The 19401-nt window shown below is 42.7% G+C and overlaps 1 protein-coding gene across 1 annotated transcript in view; it reads right to left on the reverse strand.

The window, feature by feature from the left end:
- Positions 1–7160: 7160 nt before the first annotated feature.
- LOC135504294 (V-set and transmembrane domain-containing protein 2-like protein) overlaps positions 7161–19401 on the reverse strand; it is a 31644-nt gene continuing 19403 nt past the window's right edge. The window contains exons 2-4 of the mRNA XM_064922715.1: positions 15690–15856; positions 14107–14151; positions 7161–8942 (exon numbers count right to left, since the gene is read on the reverse strand). Of these exons, the coding sequence (XP_064778787.1) occupies positions 8547–8942; positions 14107–14151; positions 15690–15856 (608 nt within the window). The 3' untranslated portion in view covers positions 7161–8546. The remainder of the gene's footprint in view (positions 8943–14106; positions 14152–15689; positions 15857–19401) is intronic.

Below are 19401 nucleotides of genomic sequence, written 5' to 3' on the forward strand. Positions count from 1 at the left end.
CTCGGTAAAGTTTCCATATCCACTTAAATGTTTTCCCTAGTTTATAACATTGTTATCACCATGTTATGCAATACTTTTTAATAGGAGAACTCAGAGGAAATTGAAACACAGGACAGAAAATGACAGCCTTTAGCTATAACACAGCCTAAGTAACACAATCTTAATCATGTTTCTTTTCAAGTACAGCGAGATGGTTCCTCTCTAGTGTTAGGGGAACCAGTGAGAATAAAGGAACCAAGAAGGCGTGGCGTGAGCAGGACCAGCTGAATGTGCACCGGTTTCTCCTGGACTACCACAAATAGAAAGATCTGGTAGAGCAGTGCACAGAGCACCCAGGTTAGTTGGGGCTCTCTCTTTCTGGCTGCCACACTATTCCCCTGGGAGATCATTTCTCAAACTGATGCACAACTTTAATGCTATGCTTGGTGAAGCTTCTTAGTACTACTGTGCCATGTCAGACCTGAATAAGTTTCACTCATGCTGTTTTCCTCACAGCTGGGTCCCAAGTCAATGCACGGCTTTTTAGAGATCGGCAGATTTTGTGTGGTGTACTTCTCCCAGTTCAAGTCGTGTTTCACAAATGTCTATTGAAAGCTGTTCTACAGAAATCAGAATCCATTAGTGTTATGACTCGCTACGTTCCTTGCACTGCATTGAAGTGTTCTGTGGATATTATTTCAGAGAAGACATTGATAGTCCTGATGTGAAAGCTGAACTCCCAGCTCACATCGCCAAAGAAGCCATGAAACGCTGCATTCACCTGCCCACCGACCACCTGCCCACCGACCACCGACTCAGCCTCAACATACAGTTGTAGAATATTTAGCACTCAAACATAAGGAGCTTGAAAACTGAAAATGCAACTAGTTTTGCCACCACATGTTACTGTGTGTTTAGTGACACCAGAGCAGTTGGTCCCCATGTCCCAGGCTCTGTAGAGCTGACCCCGTGTGTGTATTGCAGGTCGTGGATGTGCTGGAGCTGTGTGTCTGTGTGCTGATTGAGAAGGAGAATGAGCTGCTCCCCATAGCTCACCGCTGCTGGCCTGACCTCCTGCTCTGACTCACTGCTGATGATCCGTTAGTTGCCCTCCAAGCCTTCAGGGTATCTCACTACTTCCACCACTCTGGCCACCACTACACTACTATTTAACTCAGTGGAATAATTGAAATTTCATGATTGTTTATATAGTTTAATAATTGATGACACCTGTGTGTCCAGAGATCACCAACACACTCACACTTCTTTATTATGGGTCACACTCAGCTCTTTTTTTCATAATTGTATTGGGAATGTTAACTATTTAAACTCATCAAAAAAATAAACATCATCTCACTGTCAACTGCGTTTATTTGTATGAACATAACAAGATTCAACAACTGAGACATAAACTGAACAAGTTCCACAGACATGTGACCAACAGAAATCGAATAATGTGTCCCTGAACAAAGGGGGGTCAAAATCAAAAGTAACAGTCGGTATCTGGTGTGGCCACCAGCTGCTTTAAGTACTGCAGTGCATCTCCTCATGGACTGCACCAGATTTGCCAATTCTTACTGTGAGATCTTACCCATTGATCCACCAGGGCACCTGCAAGTTCCTGGACATTTCTGTGGGGAATGGCCCTAGCCCTCACCCTCCGATCCAACAGGTCCCAGACGTGCTCAATGGGATTGAGATCCGGGCTCTTTGCTGACCATGGCAGAACACTGACATTCCTGCCTTGCAGAAAATCACACAGAACGAGCAGTATGGCTGGTGGCATTGTCATGATGGAGGGTAATGTCAGGATGAGCCTGCAGGAAGGGTACCATATGAGGGAGGAGGTTGTCTTCCTTGTAACGCACAGCGTTGAGATTGCCTGCAATGACACCAAGCTCAGTCTGACGATGCTGTGACACACCGCCCCAGACCATGACGGACCCTCCACCTCCAAATCAATCCTGCTCCAGAGTACAGGCCTCGGTGTAACGCTCATTCCTCCGACGATAAACACGAATCCGACCATCACCCTTGGTGAGACAAAACCGCAACTCGTCAGTGAAGAGCACCTTTTTCCAGTCCTGTCTGGTCCAGCGACGGTGGTTTTGTGCCCATAGACGACCTTGTTGATGTCTGGTGAGGACCTGCCTTACAATTGGCCTACAAGCCCTTTGTCCAGCCTCTCTCAGCCTATTGCGGACAGTCTGAGCACTGATGGAGGGATTGTGTGTTCCTGGTGTAACTCAGGCAGTTGTTGTTGTCATCCTGTACCTGTCACGCAGGTGTGATGTTTGGATGTACCGATCCTATGCAGGTGTTGTTACACGTGGTCTGCCAATGTGAGGACGATCAGCTGTCCGTCCTGTCTCCCTGAAGCGCTGTCTTAGGCGTCTCACAGTACGGACATTGCAATTTATTGCCCTGGCCACATCTGCAGTCCTCATGCCACCTTGCAGCATGCCTAAGGCACGTTCACACAGATGAGCAGGGACCCTGGTCATCTTTCTTTTGGTGTTTTTCAGAGTCAGTAGAAAGGCCTCTTTATAGTGTCCTAAGTTTTCATAACTGACCTTAATTGCCTACCATCTGTAAGCTGTTGGTGTCTTACCCACCGTTCCACAGGTGCATGTTCATTAATTGTTTATGGTTCATTGAACAAGCATGGGAGACAGTGTTTAAACCCTTTACAATGAAGAGCTGTGACGTTATTTGGATTTTTACTAATTATCTTTGAAAGAGAGAAATGTCCCTTTTTCAGGACCCTTTTTCTGCTGAGTTTAGCTTTTTGGCCACTAGGTGTCAATCTTGAACTGTTTTTGAATTACAAAGTGTGTCCGATAGACTGCATTGAATGGTGTATGTGCATGTAAATGTCCCCAACAGAGCCCCTAAGTGAAAAATACATCGCTGCTGCCTTAGTCAAGGGAAATGGAGACACACACAAGGCAGAGCCACCATGATACCCACTGGTTTTCAACAGTAGATCGGTTTGGATACACTTCAACTAGCTGAGTCGATACATGGTCTTCCTTGGTGCTTGAAGATGCTGCCTATTTCCTCATCAGCCCCAGAGGAATACAGCTGGTTAGACTGAAGTTGAGACATTGAGAGACAGAGGCTGCAGAAGCAGTACAAGAACACACTGGTAAACATCAGCTCCACCTCACCGCTGAAACGTCTCCAGAAAGGCAATTACTAGCCAGGTCACAGAGAACGAGAAGTTCTCCTAATGTGATATGCTTTTAGCTTTATTTACCCCATAGAGAAACTCCTGGGCTGGACTCTCCTTCAGTATTTTGCTGTGTTTCCCTCCTGTTTCCACACGAGACAGAAGGGATAGGGATACAGGATCAAATTAATGCTGAAATAATCCCATTTACCTTTTGAAATATGCACCAATGTATTCAGGCTTGTTTTTCAACCGTGTGGGTTGAATTGCCAAATAAGCAAAGCGTCGCTAAAGACCTTGAGGAAGATGCGATAAGACTTATTTAGAAATTGTTTGAATGGTGGCCCAGTTCGGAGCTTAGGGAATATGTGTCTGTGGGGTGGGGTGGGGGGGCAACTACTACAAAGTGATGAAGTTGCCATGACTATGAAAGGTACTGAGAGTGGGGAGTGGATGTGTGAAATCTAGGGATGGAGACGGGGCTGTGAAATTCCCAGGGGATTTCAGCAGTTTCTCCTCAACACACTCCATTTTTTCCCCCTGTTTTTTCTTCTTTCTTTCCCTCGGTTTTCCTTCTGGTATATGTGTTGTATTTGCAGGGGACTCAGACCTGGATGCTGTAACGAAGCCTGCCTGCCCTACCTCGACTGCAGACAGCCACCCAAACTGCAAGAGGCATGTCTCAGGTATACGTGTAAAGCAATAATACATCTAGAAGTACAACATATTACAAGGCCTTGTCATACACTATATATACAAAAATATGTGGACACACCCTCAAATGTGTGGATTTTACTATTTCAAGTCATCAAATGCTGACAGGTGTATAAAGTTGAGCACACAGCCATGCAATCTCCATAGACAAACATTGGCAGTAGAATGGCCTTATTGAAGGACACAGTGACTTTCATAGGATGCCATCTTTCCAACAAGTCAGTTTGTCAAATGTATGCCCCGCTAGAGCTTCCCCAGTCAACTGTAAGTGCTGTTATTGTGAAGTAGAAACATTGGAGCAACAACGGCTCAGCCACGAAGTGGTCAGCCACACAAGGTCACAGAACAGGAGTGCTGAAGCGCGTTGCGTGTAAAAATCATCTGTCCTCGGTTGCAACACTCACTGCAGAGTTCCAAACTGCCACTTGAAGCAATGTCAGCACAAGAACTGTTCATCGGAAGCTTCATGAAATGGGTTTCCTTGACCTAGCAGCTGCACACAAGTCTAAGATCACCATGCGCAATGCCAAGCATTGGCCTGAGTGGTGTAAAGCTCACTGCCATTGGACTCTGGAGCAGTGGAATAGCGTTCTCTGGAATGATGAATCACACTTCACCATCTGGCAGGCCGAAGGACAAATCTTATGGCGGATGCCAGGAGAACGCTACCTGGCCCAATGCGTAGTGCCAACTGTAAAGTTGGAGGAGGAATAATGGTCTGGGGCTATTTTTCATGGTTCGAGCTAGGCCCCTTAGTTCCAGTGAAGGGAAATCTTAACGCTACAGCATACAATGATATTCTATATGATTCTGTGTGGCTTTTTACGGCTGAATGGAAGCAAGTCCCCGCAACAATGTTCCAATATCTAGTGGAAAGCCTTCCCAGAAGAGTGGAGGCTGTTATAGCAGCAACGTGGGGACCAACTCCATATTAATTCCCATGATTTTGGAATGAGATGTTCGATGAGCAGGTGTCAACATACTTTTGGTTGTGTAGTGTATTTTAATACATCATATATTGTGGTTCAATTTATGACCTTATTATCAGCTTTCTATTATAATTTTATTCAGTTAAATGTATCAATGTGCTATTCTGTGCCGTGTCTTCCGGCACCTGATTTGAGGTGGACCCTGATGCCTTTTGGTTGACTCTGAACGTTCTCTACTATCCCTGCTCCTACACCCCACCCTGACCTGCAGCCTGTGGAGCTGAGTAGGATGGGCCTTAAGAAGACCGAGTACACAGACAACATCCTGAAACTCTTGGGAGGATGTTGGGTTACCTCTGGACACACAGCCAGCAGCAATAGAGATCCAGTGATCTGCACCAATAAACAGTTCCCCAGTCATCCACCCGACTGTCCCCAGGCGGAGGAAGGAACACTACACTGACGACAGCCACAGGACCACAGCGTGTCCTAGTCTTCCCCAACCTCTTTCAGGGACTGTACCTTGCAGACATCATCCTATAGTTTTAAAAGTGACTTTGAAACACAAATGTTAAGTGCTGGGTAAAGGTGTACATATTCCAATGTGCTCACAAGGGATGGACTAAAGGCCAGTATTTTGAAAGTTAAAGTAGTAATTAATAGTCTTTATTATAATAGATTTTTTTTTAAATGCCTGACCTTCATTGTAACTGCTTAGCCTTTCATACAAGTAGATATAGCAATTGATGTCATATTTGACCTTTTCCACCATAAGTAGAATGGCAGAGCTTTCATTTTGCCTTCCATTCCAGCTTCAAATTCACATCTTGGTTCCATTCCTCATTTAATAACCAGACATCATGGTCATTCCACACAAACCTCCCATTGATTCACACAGAATAGATCTGCTACTTACTGCACAAATGCCTGATTGAAAGTTGTAGCATGATTTTGAATACAACTTGAACTCCCCTGAGGGTTCACGTGTAGGTTACAGCCCAGGCTTGTTTGTCAAGTCTTGTTTAGACTGAGGGGTCTGGAAGAATCTCTGTGACATCATAATGAATGTGAGTGCCGGGGAAATGGGAACAGGGTTGCCACGTGTTTTGCGTTGGTGAGGGAGCGCTTTATCTCCTCCGTACTTTGCTATTTATCCAGCTGACAATGCTGACAATAGCGTCATTACTCATCAACCATGGAGGGCCTGTCTGGCAGCCCATACAAACACAGCCAGGGATAGGATAATGCGCTATCCCCCAAAACCAGGCTTTTTATTCTGTTAATCATCAAATCATCTGACACAAGCAGGGCTTGACTGATTAGCCTGTCTGCTCAGGATACATGGGCCCATACAAACATGAGGAAGGAGACAGCCAGGGCATGAGGATAATGCTGCTCAGGATACATGGGCATGAGGAAGGAGACTGGCAAAATGTGTTGATTGCTGCTCAGGATACATGGGCATGAGGAAGGAGACTTTTGGCGAGAGAATGTGTTGATTGCTGCTCAGGATAAATGGGCATGAGGAAGGAGACTGGCGAGAAATGTGTTGATTGCTGCTCAGGATACATGGGCATGAGGAAGGAGACTGGCGAGGAATGTGTTGATTGCTGCTCAGGATACATGGGCATGAGGAAGGAGACTAGGAGAATGTGTTGATTTCTGCTCAGGATACATGGGCATGAGGAAGGAGACTGGCGAGAGAATGTGTTGATTGCTGCTCAGGATACATGGGCATGAGGAAGGAGACAAGAATGGATTGCTGCTCAGGATAATGGGCATGAGGAAGGAGACAGTGTCTGCTCAGAAAATGACATATTGCTGCTCAATACATGACTGGCGAAGAATGTGTTGATTGCTGCTCAGGATACATGGGCATGAGGAAGGAGACTGGCGAGAGAATGTGTTGATTGCTGCTCAGGATACATGGGCATGAGGAAGGAGACTGGCGAGAGAATGTGTTGATTGCTGCTCAGGATACATGGGCATGAGGAAGGAGACTGGCGAGAGAATGTGTTGATTGCTGCTCAGGATACATGGGCATGAGGAAGGAGACTGGCGAGAGAATGTGTTGATTGCTGCTCAGGATACATGGGCATGAGGAAGGAGACTGGCGAGAGAATGTGCGACTGCCTTATGAGTTAACTGTGATGGAGTATTCTGAGTTTGAATAATTATGTCTTTACAATGGCAGCATACAAATCAGTGTGTCTCGCATATAAATGATAGCAAGGTCAGACGTCGACTTTTCAGGAATGTAATACAAACATTTTCGATCTATCAACGTCTCAAGGGCTTACATATTATAGGTACGGAATTATTAAATATATTCTGAAGGCCGATCACATTCAAGTCGCAATAGATGGGTTCATGTACACTTTATTTAATTTGATAAAGGCATAAATTTAGTACGAGACCAACATCCTAGAAGACATTCTAAAATGTACAACATTTTTACAATGATTTCTTACAAAACATCAAAGCAAAGGTTAGAGCAAGAAACAATTCCATTATCCATCAGGTCTTTCTCACAGCCACATTATCTGTTGGGAAAGCACAAAACACAATGAACAGGTTTTACTTTATAAACATTGGTTTCCATCCAGCTCTGGTTGGATGGAAATCTGGACTTATCTGAACTCTGGATTTACCATGGAGAAACAGCGAATGAACTGCTCAGAAAACAAACCCAAATGAATAAAGCAACAAGTAACCCTTCCAGCTTATACGTCCTCTTAGGTGATTGAAAAAGTTTGTAAGAAAACATGTTAAACATGCACTCTTTATCATTATATACAGTAACATGTACAGTGTAGACAATCTAGAGCAGGGGTGGGCAACTGGCAGATCAAACCCAAAACAATGTATTGAAATAGATAAATAGGAACTCATTCGGGGGAATTGACTGTTGAGAGTTAGGTTGTGCATCAGCCGTTTCTATCTTCTGTCAGTCACTGAAACTCACTCAATTAGCTACACATTTTTAGATTAGTAAAATGAGTCTAGCCAGCAATCTAAACATAGTAATCATGGCCCCCCCATCAATTATTTTTTTTGTCACTCTCACTCAGATATATTAACATGGCATAAGTCAGAACACAATGTGTAGAATGCAGGAAATTAGCTTAAACACGGCTAATATGTCTCCACCCCATGGCTAAATGAGTAAAATTGCATAAAATGTGTTTTAAAATGGCAAAATCTTTTCTACACCCCATGGCTAAATGTGTAGAATTGCAGGAAAGTAACTCTAAAACAAACCAAAAATTCTCTCCATTGTTAAAAGTGGGGGATGCTAAAATGTTTTGCTCGCAGGGCGGGGGGCCCCCCAACAAAATGTAGCTTAGGGTGAAAAACACTAGGGCCGGCTCTGACTGCATGTGTGGGTATGGATGTGGGTGCGCACACTGTGGCCACTCAGGATGAGTTCAGATTTTTTGTGGCCCCCATCCCCATCAAAGTTGCCCACCCCTGATCTAGAGGGTTGTGGTAAAGAGAAGGGGTGGCCTGAGTTTGGCCTGGGAGAGGACTTGGGATGTTTTTGATGGGACAGTGTGAGGGCAGAGGTCAGAGATATAGGACTGAGGTGGCACTGAGATATAGTCCCTTTGGTGTCTGGAGCAGTAGTAGGGGTGGGTGAGCAATCAGCTGGGATGAATCAGAGGTCTGGGTACATTGCGCTGCGGCCCTCAGGGACTGGAACTACCCACCCGGGGTGTGGGGCTGAGGCCAGACCAAACAGGCAGAGGAGGCTATGGGTGAGCTGTGAGGTGTAGAGGACAGCTGTCAGTACAGTCAGTAGTGCTGCCAGTCTCCGCAGACCTCTTCCTCAGCTCCTTGCCAGTGCCTGTTGGTTTGTGGTGGCTGTGGTGGGCTGCTGGCGAGTGCTTGCCATGCTCCGGCTGGTGCCTGCTGCTCGCCAGTCCCTTGGTGTCCTGGGGTTGGAAGTTTTCTCCATGGTGGCGCAGCTTCGGGTTCTGGTTTCTCTCTGACTCCACCTGCAGGTAGGCCCTCACCTTGTGGTGGCGGGCGTTGCTGTCGGTGTCGCTGAAGTCGATCACGCGGCACTCGTATGTGCCCTCGTCAGACGGCTTCACGCTGGACAGACAAAGCTTGTGGGAGATGTTGCTCCCGGCAACCTTCACCACCTGCAAAACAGACCAACAAAATGATATTTCATTGGTCGACATCCAAGAGTTAAATTATACATTTTGGTCCATGATTGTATACCCTATCTATTACAAACAAAAACTAGAAATCCTCACATCATGATAACTCAACCCTAATTTGTCCTCCAGCTGAATTTCTCATTCAGATCTGAAAATACTGTCTGTATCTGTTGTTATTCAATTTGCTCCAAAAAACAAACTTCCTTGTGCATCTCCACCATCACCCCCTTCTCTGTTCCTGCATCCTCTGTGTGTGTGTGTGGATGAGCCAGGCTGACTGGTACGGATGAGGCTGGCAGACAGCTCTGAAATGAAATGCTGGCTGCGTTACCACAGATGCGCCACAGTGCAACACTTACAGAACAGCTGCCCCCGCCTCCCCAAGCCCTGTACTGCTGGCAGCCCCACCGAGCCCAGTAGAGTCCAGCCACCCGGACCCTGCGCTCAATAAAGCTGTCTTGCAACCAAACAGATTGAGTGGGCATGTGAGGAGGCATGTACACACACACACTCAGAACAATGTCCTATTATAGGCGCCAGTCCCTTTGTTTCCATGTTGCAGACAGCTGTTCCATTTGCTCCCTTGAACAAATGAGGCGATGCTGTGCCCTGCATGCTGTACATACAGAACATGCCTTTACTGGGTAAGGATGTAATAGTTCAGTGGCTTATAAAAGGCTGTGAAAAATATATTTTATGGTGTCAGATCTTAGATAACACAAAGTGATCACATGCTGTGGGAATGTCATTGGTTGTGACGCACCAGGATATAAATCCAGTTGCCTTTATTAGCTTCCTCCCATTCAGGTAGTGTACCCAAGGCTGATGATTTGTCTGTGGCTGTCTATCTCTATTATCAGTCCAGAGTCCTCTAGACTTACAGAGAAAATCACACAACCACATTCAACCTTAAGACCAATAAAACAGACCAAAATACTATTTTAGGACTATAGTTAGTACAGTGCCTTGCAAAAGTATTCATCCCCCTTGGTGTTTTTCCTATTTTGCTGCATTAAAACCTGTAATTTAAATGTATTTTTATTTGGATTTCATGTAATGGACAGACACAAAATAGTCCAAATTGGTCAAATGAAAATTTAAATCATAACTTGTTTCAAAAATTCTAAAAACCCCCTTTGCTATGAAACCCATAAATAAGTTCTGGTGCAACCAATTACCTTCAGAAGTCACATAATTAGTTAAATAAAGTCCTGTATGCAATCTAAGTGTCACATGATCTCAGTAAATATACATCTGTTCCGAAAGGCCCCAGAATCTGCAACACCACTAAGCAAGGGGCACCATGAAGACCATGGAGCTCTCCAAACAGGTCAGGGACAAAGTTCTGGAGAAGTACAGATCAGGGTTGGGTTATAAAAAAATATCCAAAACTTTGAACATCCCACGGAGCACCAAAAAATCCATTATTAAAAAATTGAAAGAATATGGCACCACAACAAACCTGCCAAGAGAGGGCCGCCAAAACTCATGGACCAGGCAAGGAGGGCATTAATCAGAGAGGCAACAGAGACCAAAGATAACCCCGAAGGAGCTGCAAAGATCCACGGCGGAGATCTGTCTATGGGACCACTTTAAGCTGCACACTCCACAGAGCTGGGCTTTACGGAAGAGTGGCCAGAAAAAAAGCCATTGCTTCAAGAAAAACATAAGCAAACACGTTTGGTGTTCACCAAAAGGCATGTGGGAGACTCCCCAAACATATGGAAGAAGGTACTCTGGTCAGATTAGACAAACATTTTGCTTTATGGCCATCAAGAAAAATGCTATGTCTGGCGCAAACCTAACACCTCTCATCGCCCCGAGAACATCATTATGGTGGTGGCAGCATCATGCTGTGGGGATGTTTTCCATCAGCAGGGACTGGGAAACTGGTCAGAATTTAAGGAATGATGGATGGCGCTAAATACATGGAAATTCTTGAGGGAAACCTGTTTCAGTCTTCCAGAGATTTGAGACTGGGATGGAGGTTCACCTTCCAGCAGGACAATGACCTTGAGCATACTGCTAAAGCAACACTCGAGTGGTTTAAATGTCTTGGAATGGCCTAGTCAAAGCCCAGACCTCGATCCAATTGAGAATCTGTGGTATGACTTAAAGATTTCTGTACACCAGCGGAACCCATCCAACTTGAAAGAGCTGAAGCAGTTTTGCCTTGAAGAGTGGGTAAAAATCCCAGTGGCAAGATGTGCCAAGCTTATAGAGACACACAGCTGCAAGTCTATTGGGGTAATTGCTGCAAAAGGTGTCTCTACAAAGTATTGACTTTGGGGGGTGAATAGATATGCACGCTCAAGTTTTCAGTTTTCTTGTCTTATTTCTTGTTCATTTCAAATAAAAAATATTTAGCATCTTCGAAGTGGTAGGCATGTTGTGTAAATCAATTGATACAACCCCCCCCCCCCCCCCCAAAAAAAAAAAAAATCCAAGTTGTAAGGCAACAAAATAGGAAAAATGCCAAGGGGGTGAATACATTCGCAAACCACTGTAGGCCTGCATGGTTTAGTATAATCTCATAGCATTAATAGAACATGAAAATACTTAAACTCTTAAGGCCACATAGAAGGTGCCGAAAAGCTGATTGGTGTTTTCAGTCTGGTTGATGCCATTAGCTATACTTGTGGGGAAACATGAAAGGCTGGTATGCATCCATGTCTGCTGGAACCGATGACTCTGGGCTGGAACTCACGACACCGTTTTACCAGCTGAGCGATGGCCCAGTGGCATCCTCTTCCACACCACAGCTGGTGGTTTCATTATAGTTAGTCAGCAGCAGCTAGCCAGCCAATAGGGAATTGAACCAGGGAGGAAACATCAGATCAGAGATAGGCTTAATCTTTTCCTGGAGACAATGGAGTAGAGGGAGAACCTGGTTTATACTCCTCCACACACAGCAAGATGAATAGCTGCTGTTCGAGCACAGAACTAGCTGTTAACAAATCATTATCCTCAGTCAGCCTGGTGGCAACAAGGAACTTTGTCACGCCAGATGAGCTATCAAAAGATCCGTTGACTCTCTAATCATTCTTCAGCAGGGAGCACACAGTCTCTCTTTTTTTAAATTAAGACAGCAGATCGCACTTGTAAAGACAGCACTTGTAAAGGTTGGCCCATTCATGCTTTACTGAGAGGAGAAAAGAAGACCTTACTGCACTGTAGCCTCTGTTTCCTATAGATCTGAAACACACAACTGTAGCAGAAGCAAGTGTACTGACAATCAGCTTCCAAGAAATTGCAATATTTATTGATAACTTTTTAAAATTTTGTTTGATATTTTATTTAGGGAGTAGATCAGCTTTAATATTGCAGATAGATTGTGGCTTCCATCAATGTAATTTTCTGCATATTTTCCAATCCCCCATATATATATTTTGTAAATACATATATACAGTTGAAGTCGGAAGTTTACATACTCGTTTTTCAATCACTGGCAAGACAGTTAGGACATCTTTGTGCATGACAAGTCATTTTTCCTACAGACAGATTATTTCACTTATAATTCACTGTGTCACATTTCCAGTGGGTCAGAAGTTTACATACATGAAGTTGACTGTGCATTTAAACAGCTTGAAAAATTCCAGAAAATTATGTCATGGCTTTAGAAGCTTCTTATTGGCTAATTTACATCATTTGAGTCAATTGGAGATGTACCTGTGGATGTATTTCAAGGCCTACCTTCAAACTCAGTGCCTCTTTGCTTGACATCATGGGAAAATCAAAACAAATCAGCCAAGACCTCAGAAAAAAATGGTATACCTCCACAAGTCTGGTTCATCTTGCGAGCAATTTCCAAATGCCTGAAGGTATTACGTTCATCTGTACAAACAATAGTACGCAAGTATAAACACCATGGGACCACGCAGCCATCATACTGTCTCCTAGAGATGAATGTACTTTGGTGCGAAAAGTGCAAATCAATCCCAGAACAACATCAAAGGACCTTGTGAAGATGCTGGAGGAAACAGGTACAAAAGCATCTATATCCACAGTAAAACGAGTCCTATATCGACATAACCTGAAAGGCCGCTCAGCAAGGAAGAAGCCACTGCTCCAAAACCTCCATAAAAAAGCCAGACTACAGTTTGCAACTGCACATGGGGACAAAGATCGTAGTTCTTGGAGAAATGTCCTCTGGTCTGATGAAACAAAAATAGAACTGTTTGGCCATAATGACCATCGTTATGTTTGGAGGAAAAGGGGGAAAACTTGCAAGCCGAAGAACACCACCCCAATCGTGAAGAACGGGGGTGGCAGCATCATGTTGTGGGGGTGCTTTGCTGCAGGAGGGACTGGTGCACTTCACAAAATAGATGGCATCATGAGCATGGAAAAGGATGTCGATATATTGAAGCAACATCTCAAGACATCAGTCAGGAAGTTAAAGCTTGGTCGCAAATGGGTCTTCCAAATAGACAATGACCCCAAGCATACTTCCAAAGTTGTGGCAAAATGGCTTAAGGACAACAAAGTCAAGGTATTGGAGTGGCCATCACAAAGCCCATACCTCAATCCTATAGAAACATTTGTGGGCAGAACTGAAAAAGTGTGTGCGAGCAAGGAGGCCTACAAACCTGACTCAGTTACACCAGCTCCTTCTAGGAGGAATGGGCCCAAACTCATCCAACTTATTGTGGGAAGCTTGTTGAAGGCTACCCGAAATTTTTGACCCAAGTTAAACAATTTAAAAGCAATGCAACCAAATACTAATTGAGTGTATGTAAACTTCTGACCCACTGGGAATGTGATGAAAGAAATTAAATCTGAAATAAATCATTCTCTCTACTATTATTCTGACATTTCACATTCTTAAAATAAAGTGGTGATCCTAACTGACCTAAGACAGGGAATTTCTACTAGGATTAAATGTCAGGAATTGTGAAAACTGAGTTAAATGTATTTGGCTAAGGTGTATGTAAACCTCCGACTTTAACTGTATATAATAAATATATATATATGTAAATACACATATATATATATATTTGTTTTTCCCCTAACCCTACCACTTATTGTATAATTTTGCTAATGAGGCCTCTATTGGACACTAAATGACCAAAAAGACAAACAAAGGTGTAAAAGAGACACCAGACAGGTAGGAGATATAACATATAATGCAGTAAAGACTCACACTTATTTTGGTAGCATCCTTTGACATCTCATCCTGGGGTACAACCTGTAGGAAAATATTTCAAAGAATGGGAAACATTAGACATACTTTTATAACATTTTCTTCATTGAGTAAAAATGCCTTACATCAATGAGTCCACTTCCAGGTCATTTGATCAGAGCAGAACAATGGGCCTAATAATGCCCACTTTACAGGTAATTGCATCAAAAAGGTACAGCTGGACTCAAAATAACATAAACCCAGTGTTCCTCTGTGCATAGTCTGCATACTGTATGCGGAGAATCACCACTCTATTCAGAGCAATAGATCTAGAAGTGAAACCTGTGTTTTCCCCCAAGGTACTCATCTCCACATTTGTAGCATAACTCACATTTATAATATGAATTCAAAACCAAAAAAAGTCTGCAATACATTTCAACCTGAGAGGAACCAATATATTATCCTGTAGACATGGTTCATCCAGGGAAAGAGTGTAGGTCTGACTACATTACAACACAGACTACAGTATTCTAGGCCAGTAGCACCACCTGGCCCACGCTCCAGCAAGGGAGGCATGGTGTAACAGCCAGTCCTCCAGGGGCACGTCATGAATAATGAATCTGAGTGAGGTGAGAGGAAGTTTCTTTACATTTCTCCCTTTTCCAATTAAAAAGTGTCGAAAGACAGCAGGAGGCCTGGAAAACGACACGTCCTTATGGAAAACCTGCTCTGCTTTGCCCAGCTCAGGTAGTCCTGATGAAATATTTCCTCAGCCTCCTCTTCTGTTCTTGTGCCTCCGGGGCACCTGGGGAACCTGCTGCTATTTCTGCTTACTGCAGTGATTCATGTGTGGTTTGTTACGTGCTGCTCACCACACTCAGTTTAGCTCTGTGTACTTTATTAGTTGGTCCTGATTTTGACCTGTATAGCTGTGCACGATGGCAAACTAAAGATTGAGACTGAGTAAAGGAGTTTGTGTGCATATCCTACACTACTTACTGCTATTTGCTATTTACATTGTGATTTGCAATGAAGGAGAATAGGAAGACTGTTCCACAACTATCCTTGCTCAGCATCCCTGTGATCACTGATCACAGAACACCTCAGCAACATTCTCTAAGCAGTGACAGAGAGCGAGCAGTCTCTTAATGTGTTGAAAATCCCAAATTGTTTGCATTGTCAACTTCCACACAGCTCCGACACACACACTTACCCCTCCAGACATGCCACCAGGGGTCATTTCAGAGTCCCCAAATCCAGAACAAAATCAAGAAAGCGTACAGTATTATATAGAGACATTATTGCATGGAACTCCATTCCATCTCATTTTGCTAAAAAAAAAACAGCAAATCTGTTAAAAAAAGAAGCAATACCTCACAACGCCTCTCCCCTATTTGACCGAGATAGTTTGTGTGTATTGATATGTAGGCTACGTGTGCCTTTAAAAAAAAGTTGATCTATTTCCGTCCTTGAGCTGTTCTTATCTATTAATGTTCTATATTATGTCTTGTTTCATGTTTCATGTGGACCCCAGGAAGAGTAACTGCTGCTTTTGCAACAGCTAATGGGGATCCTAATAAAACACCAAATACCAGTCTAGCTACCTGATTGGTGGTCCAGGGCTGTTTCTCTGTCCAGTCTCTGTGGTTTCTGATGTACCACCACTGGATCTCCAGGGAGTAGGAGGGGCCTGCCCCCCGGAAGGAGCACGCCATCTCCACGTCCTGACCACTCTGTGCTGTGATGTCATGGGGAACCTCTGTGAACACAGCTGTATGGAGAAAAAGCAGTTGGCTATGAAAAAGATGACCCAGTCCTCTCTGAAGACAATATTGCTGTTTTGCTCTTTGATTTACAGTGATAATACACTGTGATTGTAAAAGTCTCAAATAGAATGTTGAGTAAACCCTAGTAATAGTGTGCATAAAGAAATTGTATTTCCATGCTATAGGCCTTCTTTAAGGAGCACAATCCATAAAGACTTGTGTTTCTAAGCAACTATGAGGAATTTAAATCATAAATCCTCATTTACTAGATAAAACATTTCTATTTTGATAAATCTCATTGTGCTCACCTGGCTTGCTATTTAGTTAGCGTAATTATTCAATGTTTGTAATAAAAAGTGTTGGTATTGATATTACCACTCTGCATGTAATCTAAAGAAGGCATTACTGTCAAAACAGCTTCCTTGTTGCTGTTAAAGAAGCAATACTATTGTTTTGGTTTTTCAGTTAAGATATAGCTTTGAACTATAACAGACAGCTTTGGTATGTTTTCAAAAGTAGTTCTGATAAGCAATATCATAACTGATTAGTTCAGCCTTGCTGAAGGGCTGGCAAACTAAAGAGGACTTGGGTGTATCTCTACAGCATAAAACCACACTCAATCTGTGATGGAGTGCTTACTAAACAAACGCTCAGATACTTGTGAATGTGTTCACAAACACAAAGTGTAAATATGCAGTGCAATAATAATACAGTTTACATAGCCTGTCATAATAATATAATACAGCTGCAAGCAGCAATGGACGGGGTTCACAGGATAACAGAAAGAACACAAGATCAGTTGGATAACAAAGCAAGCACTCTATCATGTATGAACTATCTTAATTTATGTGCAATCAGTGAAAGCTTTACAATGTTTATCTCAATACCACAAGCATGACACAAGTGAAGTTTAGTCTAGTGCTCTAGGTTGGTTTGAATGCAGCAGGTAATCATTCTTAAAGTCATCACTTAATGTATTGAGTTTATATACTGAACAAAAATATAAACGCAACATGTAAAGTGTTGGTCCCATGTTCCATGAGCTGAAATAAAAGATCCCAGAAATGTTCCATATGCACAAAATATTCTTTAAGATTTTGTGCACAAATTTGGTTACATCCCTGTTAGTGAGCATTTCTCCATCGCCAAGATAATCCAAAGTCACAAAAAACTCAGATGGGTGTGGCATATCAAGAAGCTGATTAAACAGCGTGATAATTACACAGGTGCACCTTGTGCTGAACACCACTCTAAAATGTGTATTTTTGTCAAACAACACAATGCGGCAGATGTCTCAAGTTTTGAGGGAGTGTGCAATTGGCATGCTTACTGTAGAAATGTCCACCAGAGCTGTTGCCAGAGAATTGAATGTTAATTTCTCTACCAATGTCGTTTTAGAGAATTTGGCACTATATCCAACCGGCCTTACAACCGCAGACCATATGTATGGCTTCGTGTCGGCGAGGGGTTTGCTGATGTCAACGTTGTGAACAGAGTGTCCCATGGTGGGATTATGGTATGGGCAGCCATTAGCTACGGACAACAAATACAATTGCGCAATTTTATCGATGGCAAATTGAATGCACAAAAATACTATGATGAGATCCTGAGACCCATTGTGAGCCCATTGTTTTTAAGGTATCTGTGACCAACAGATGCATATCTGTATTTCCAGTCATGTGGAATCCATAGATTAGGGCCTAATGATTTCATTTCAGTTGACTGATTTCCTCATATGAACTGTAACTCATTGAAATCTTTGAAATTGTTGCATGTTGCGTTTATATTTTTGTTCAGTATATATCAATTCTGGGTTCAATTTGATTAATGGATTAGTGTTATTTTCATGATATTTCACATTCTAATGTACTTGTCCTCTTGCTCAGTTGTGCACCGGGGCCTCCCACTCCTCTTTCTATTCTGGTAAGTGCCAGTTTGCGCTTATCTGTGAAGGGAGTAGTTCACAGCGTTGAACGAGATCTTCAATTTCTTGGGAATTTCTCGCATGGAATAGCCTTCATTTCTCAGAACAAGAATAGACTGATGAGTTTCAGAAGAAAGTTCTTTGTTTCTGCCCATTTTAAGCCTGTAATCGAACCCACAAATGCTGATGCTCCAGATACTCAACTAGTCTAAAGAAGGCCAGTTGTATTGCTTCTTTAATCAAGACAACAGTTTTCAGCTCTGCTAACATTGCAAAAGGGTTTTCTGATGATCAATTAGCCTTTTAAAATGATAAAATTGGATTAGCTAACACAACGTGCCATTGGAACACAGGAGTGATGGTTGCTGATAATGGGCCTCTGTACGCCTATGTAGATATTCCATAAATAATCTGCCGTTTCCAGCTACAATAGTCATTTACAACATTAACAATGTCTACACTGTATTTCTGATCAATTTGATGTTATTTTAAAATGGACAGAAAATGTGCTTTGCTTTCAAAAACAAGGACATTTCTAAGTGACCCCAAACTTTTGAACAGTAGTGTACATAGTCAAAAAAGTGAATTGTGAATAGTTTCCTTATTTTTTAAGATATGACAAACTTAACATGGTTCATCATGGTAATGTATATGATGACCCCCAAACGTTTTAAGTTCATAGTTCGTTGTGGAGTGGATGTACAAAAGATGTAAATAGACACGTGAAATCAGATTTCCTGACTCGTCAATAACTCAGCCATCTCTTAAAACGAGAACCCTTAGATACATTTTTGGACTTAATGAATTATATATAACCATTGATTCTTATAACTTGCCACATGAGCTTAGTTCAACTGTCGTACCCCATCAGAACCAAAAATATAAGTTTGTTTAACTCCAATGTTAGTAAAATAAGTAAATGTAAACAAACACTGTATAGCCTCAACAGATGGTTACAACTATAATCATGGAGGGTCATCATCGCTAGCTCTGTCTATGAATTTGAGAGTGGTTACATTTCCCCAGGCCCATTCCACAGCTTTTTTAAAACCAAAATAAAAGGTGGGGTGACCCTTTGTTATTGTTTCAATTAAGAATTCTAGCTTTAACCAATCCCTTAGCGTTTCTCAAACTAAGTTAACAGATGTATTTGGACATAGGTTTCATTAGAATAGGTTTTTCAAAGGTTTTCAAAAATTTCCTAGGAGGGGAATCCTGACAGACCTTATGGGCAAATTTGTTCATCATGCACACAAAGTTTCAAGTCTTTACTTCAAACAGGGCGACGTATATGTAAGACTTATAACAGTGCCCCTTATAGGTCAATTGGTGCCATTATTTTTGACCAAGTTACTCATGGCCTCAAGGTCTTACTCTTTTCTGTGTGCCAAATTAGAAAACAAGTTACCAGTCTATGCTTGGGTCATTTGACCATGTTAAGAAAAAAAGTTCATAAGAATTCAGACAACAACAGTGTGTTCACAGCTTAGCTGTGAACCTCTAAATATATGCCATTTAGCACACACTTTTATCCAAAGCGACCTACAGTCATGCATGCATACATTTTACACATTCGTGGCCCCGGGGATATAAGCCTGCATTAAATGTTTACTCTTGCCCACGTGG

This window comes from Oncorhynchus masou, chromosome 18 (assembly GCF_036934945.1).
Source record: "Oncorhynchus masou masou isolate Uvic2021 chromosome 18, UVic_Omas_1.1, whole genome shotgun sequence".
NCBI classification, from domain to species: domain Eukaryota; kingdom Metazoa; phylum Chordata; class Actinopteri; order Salmoniformes; family Salmonidae; genus Oncorhynchus; species Oncorhynchus masou.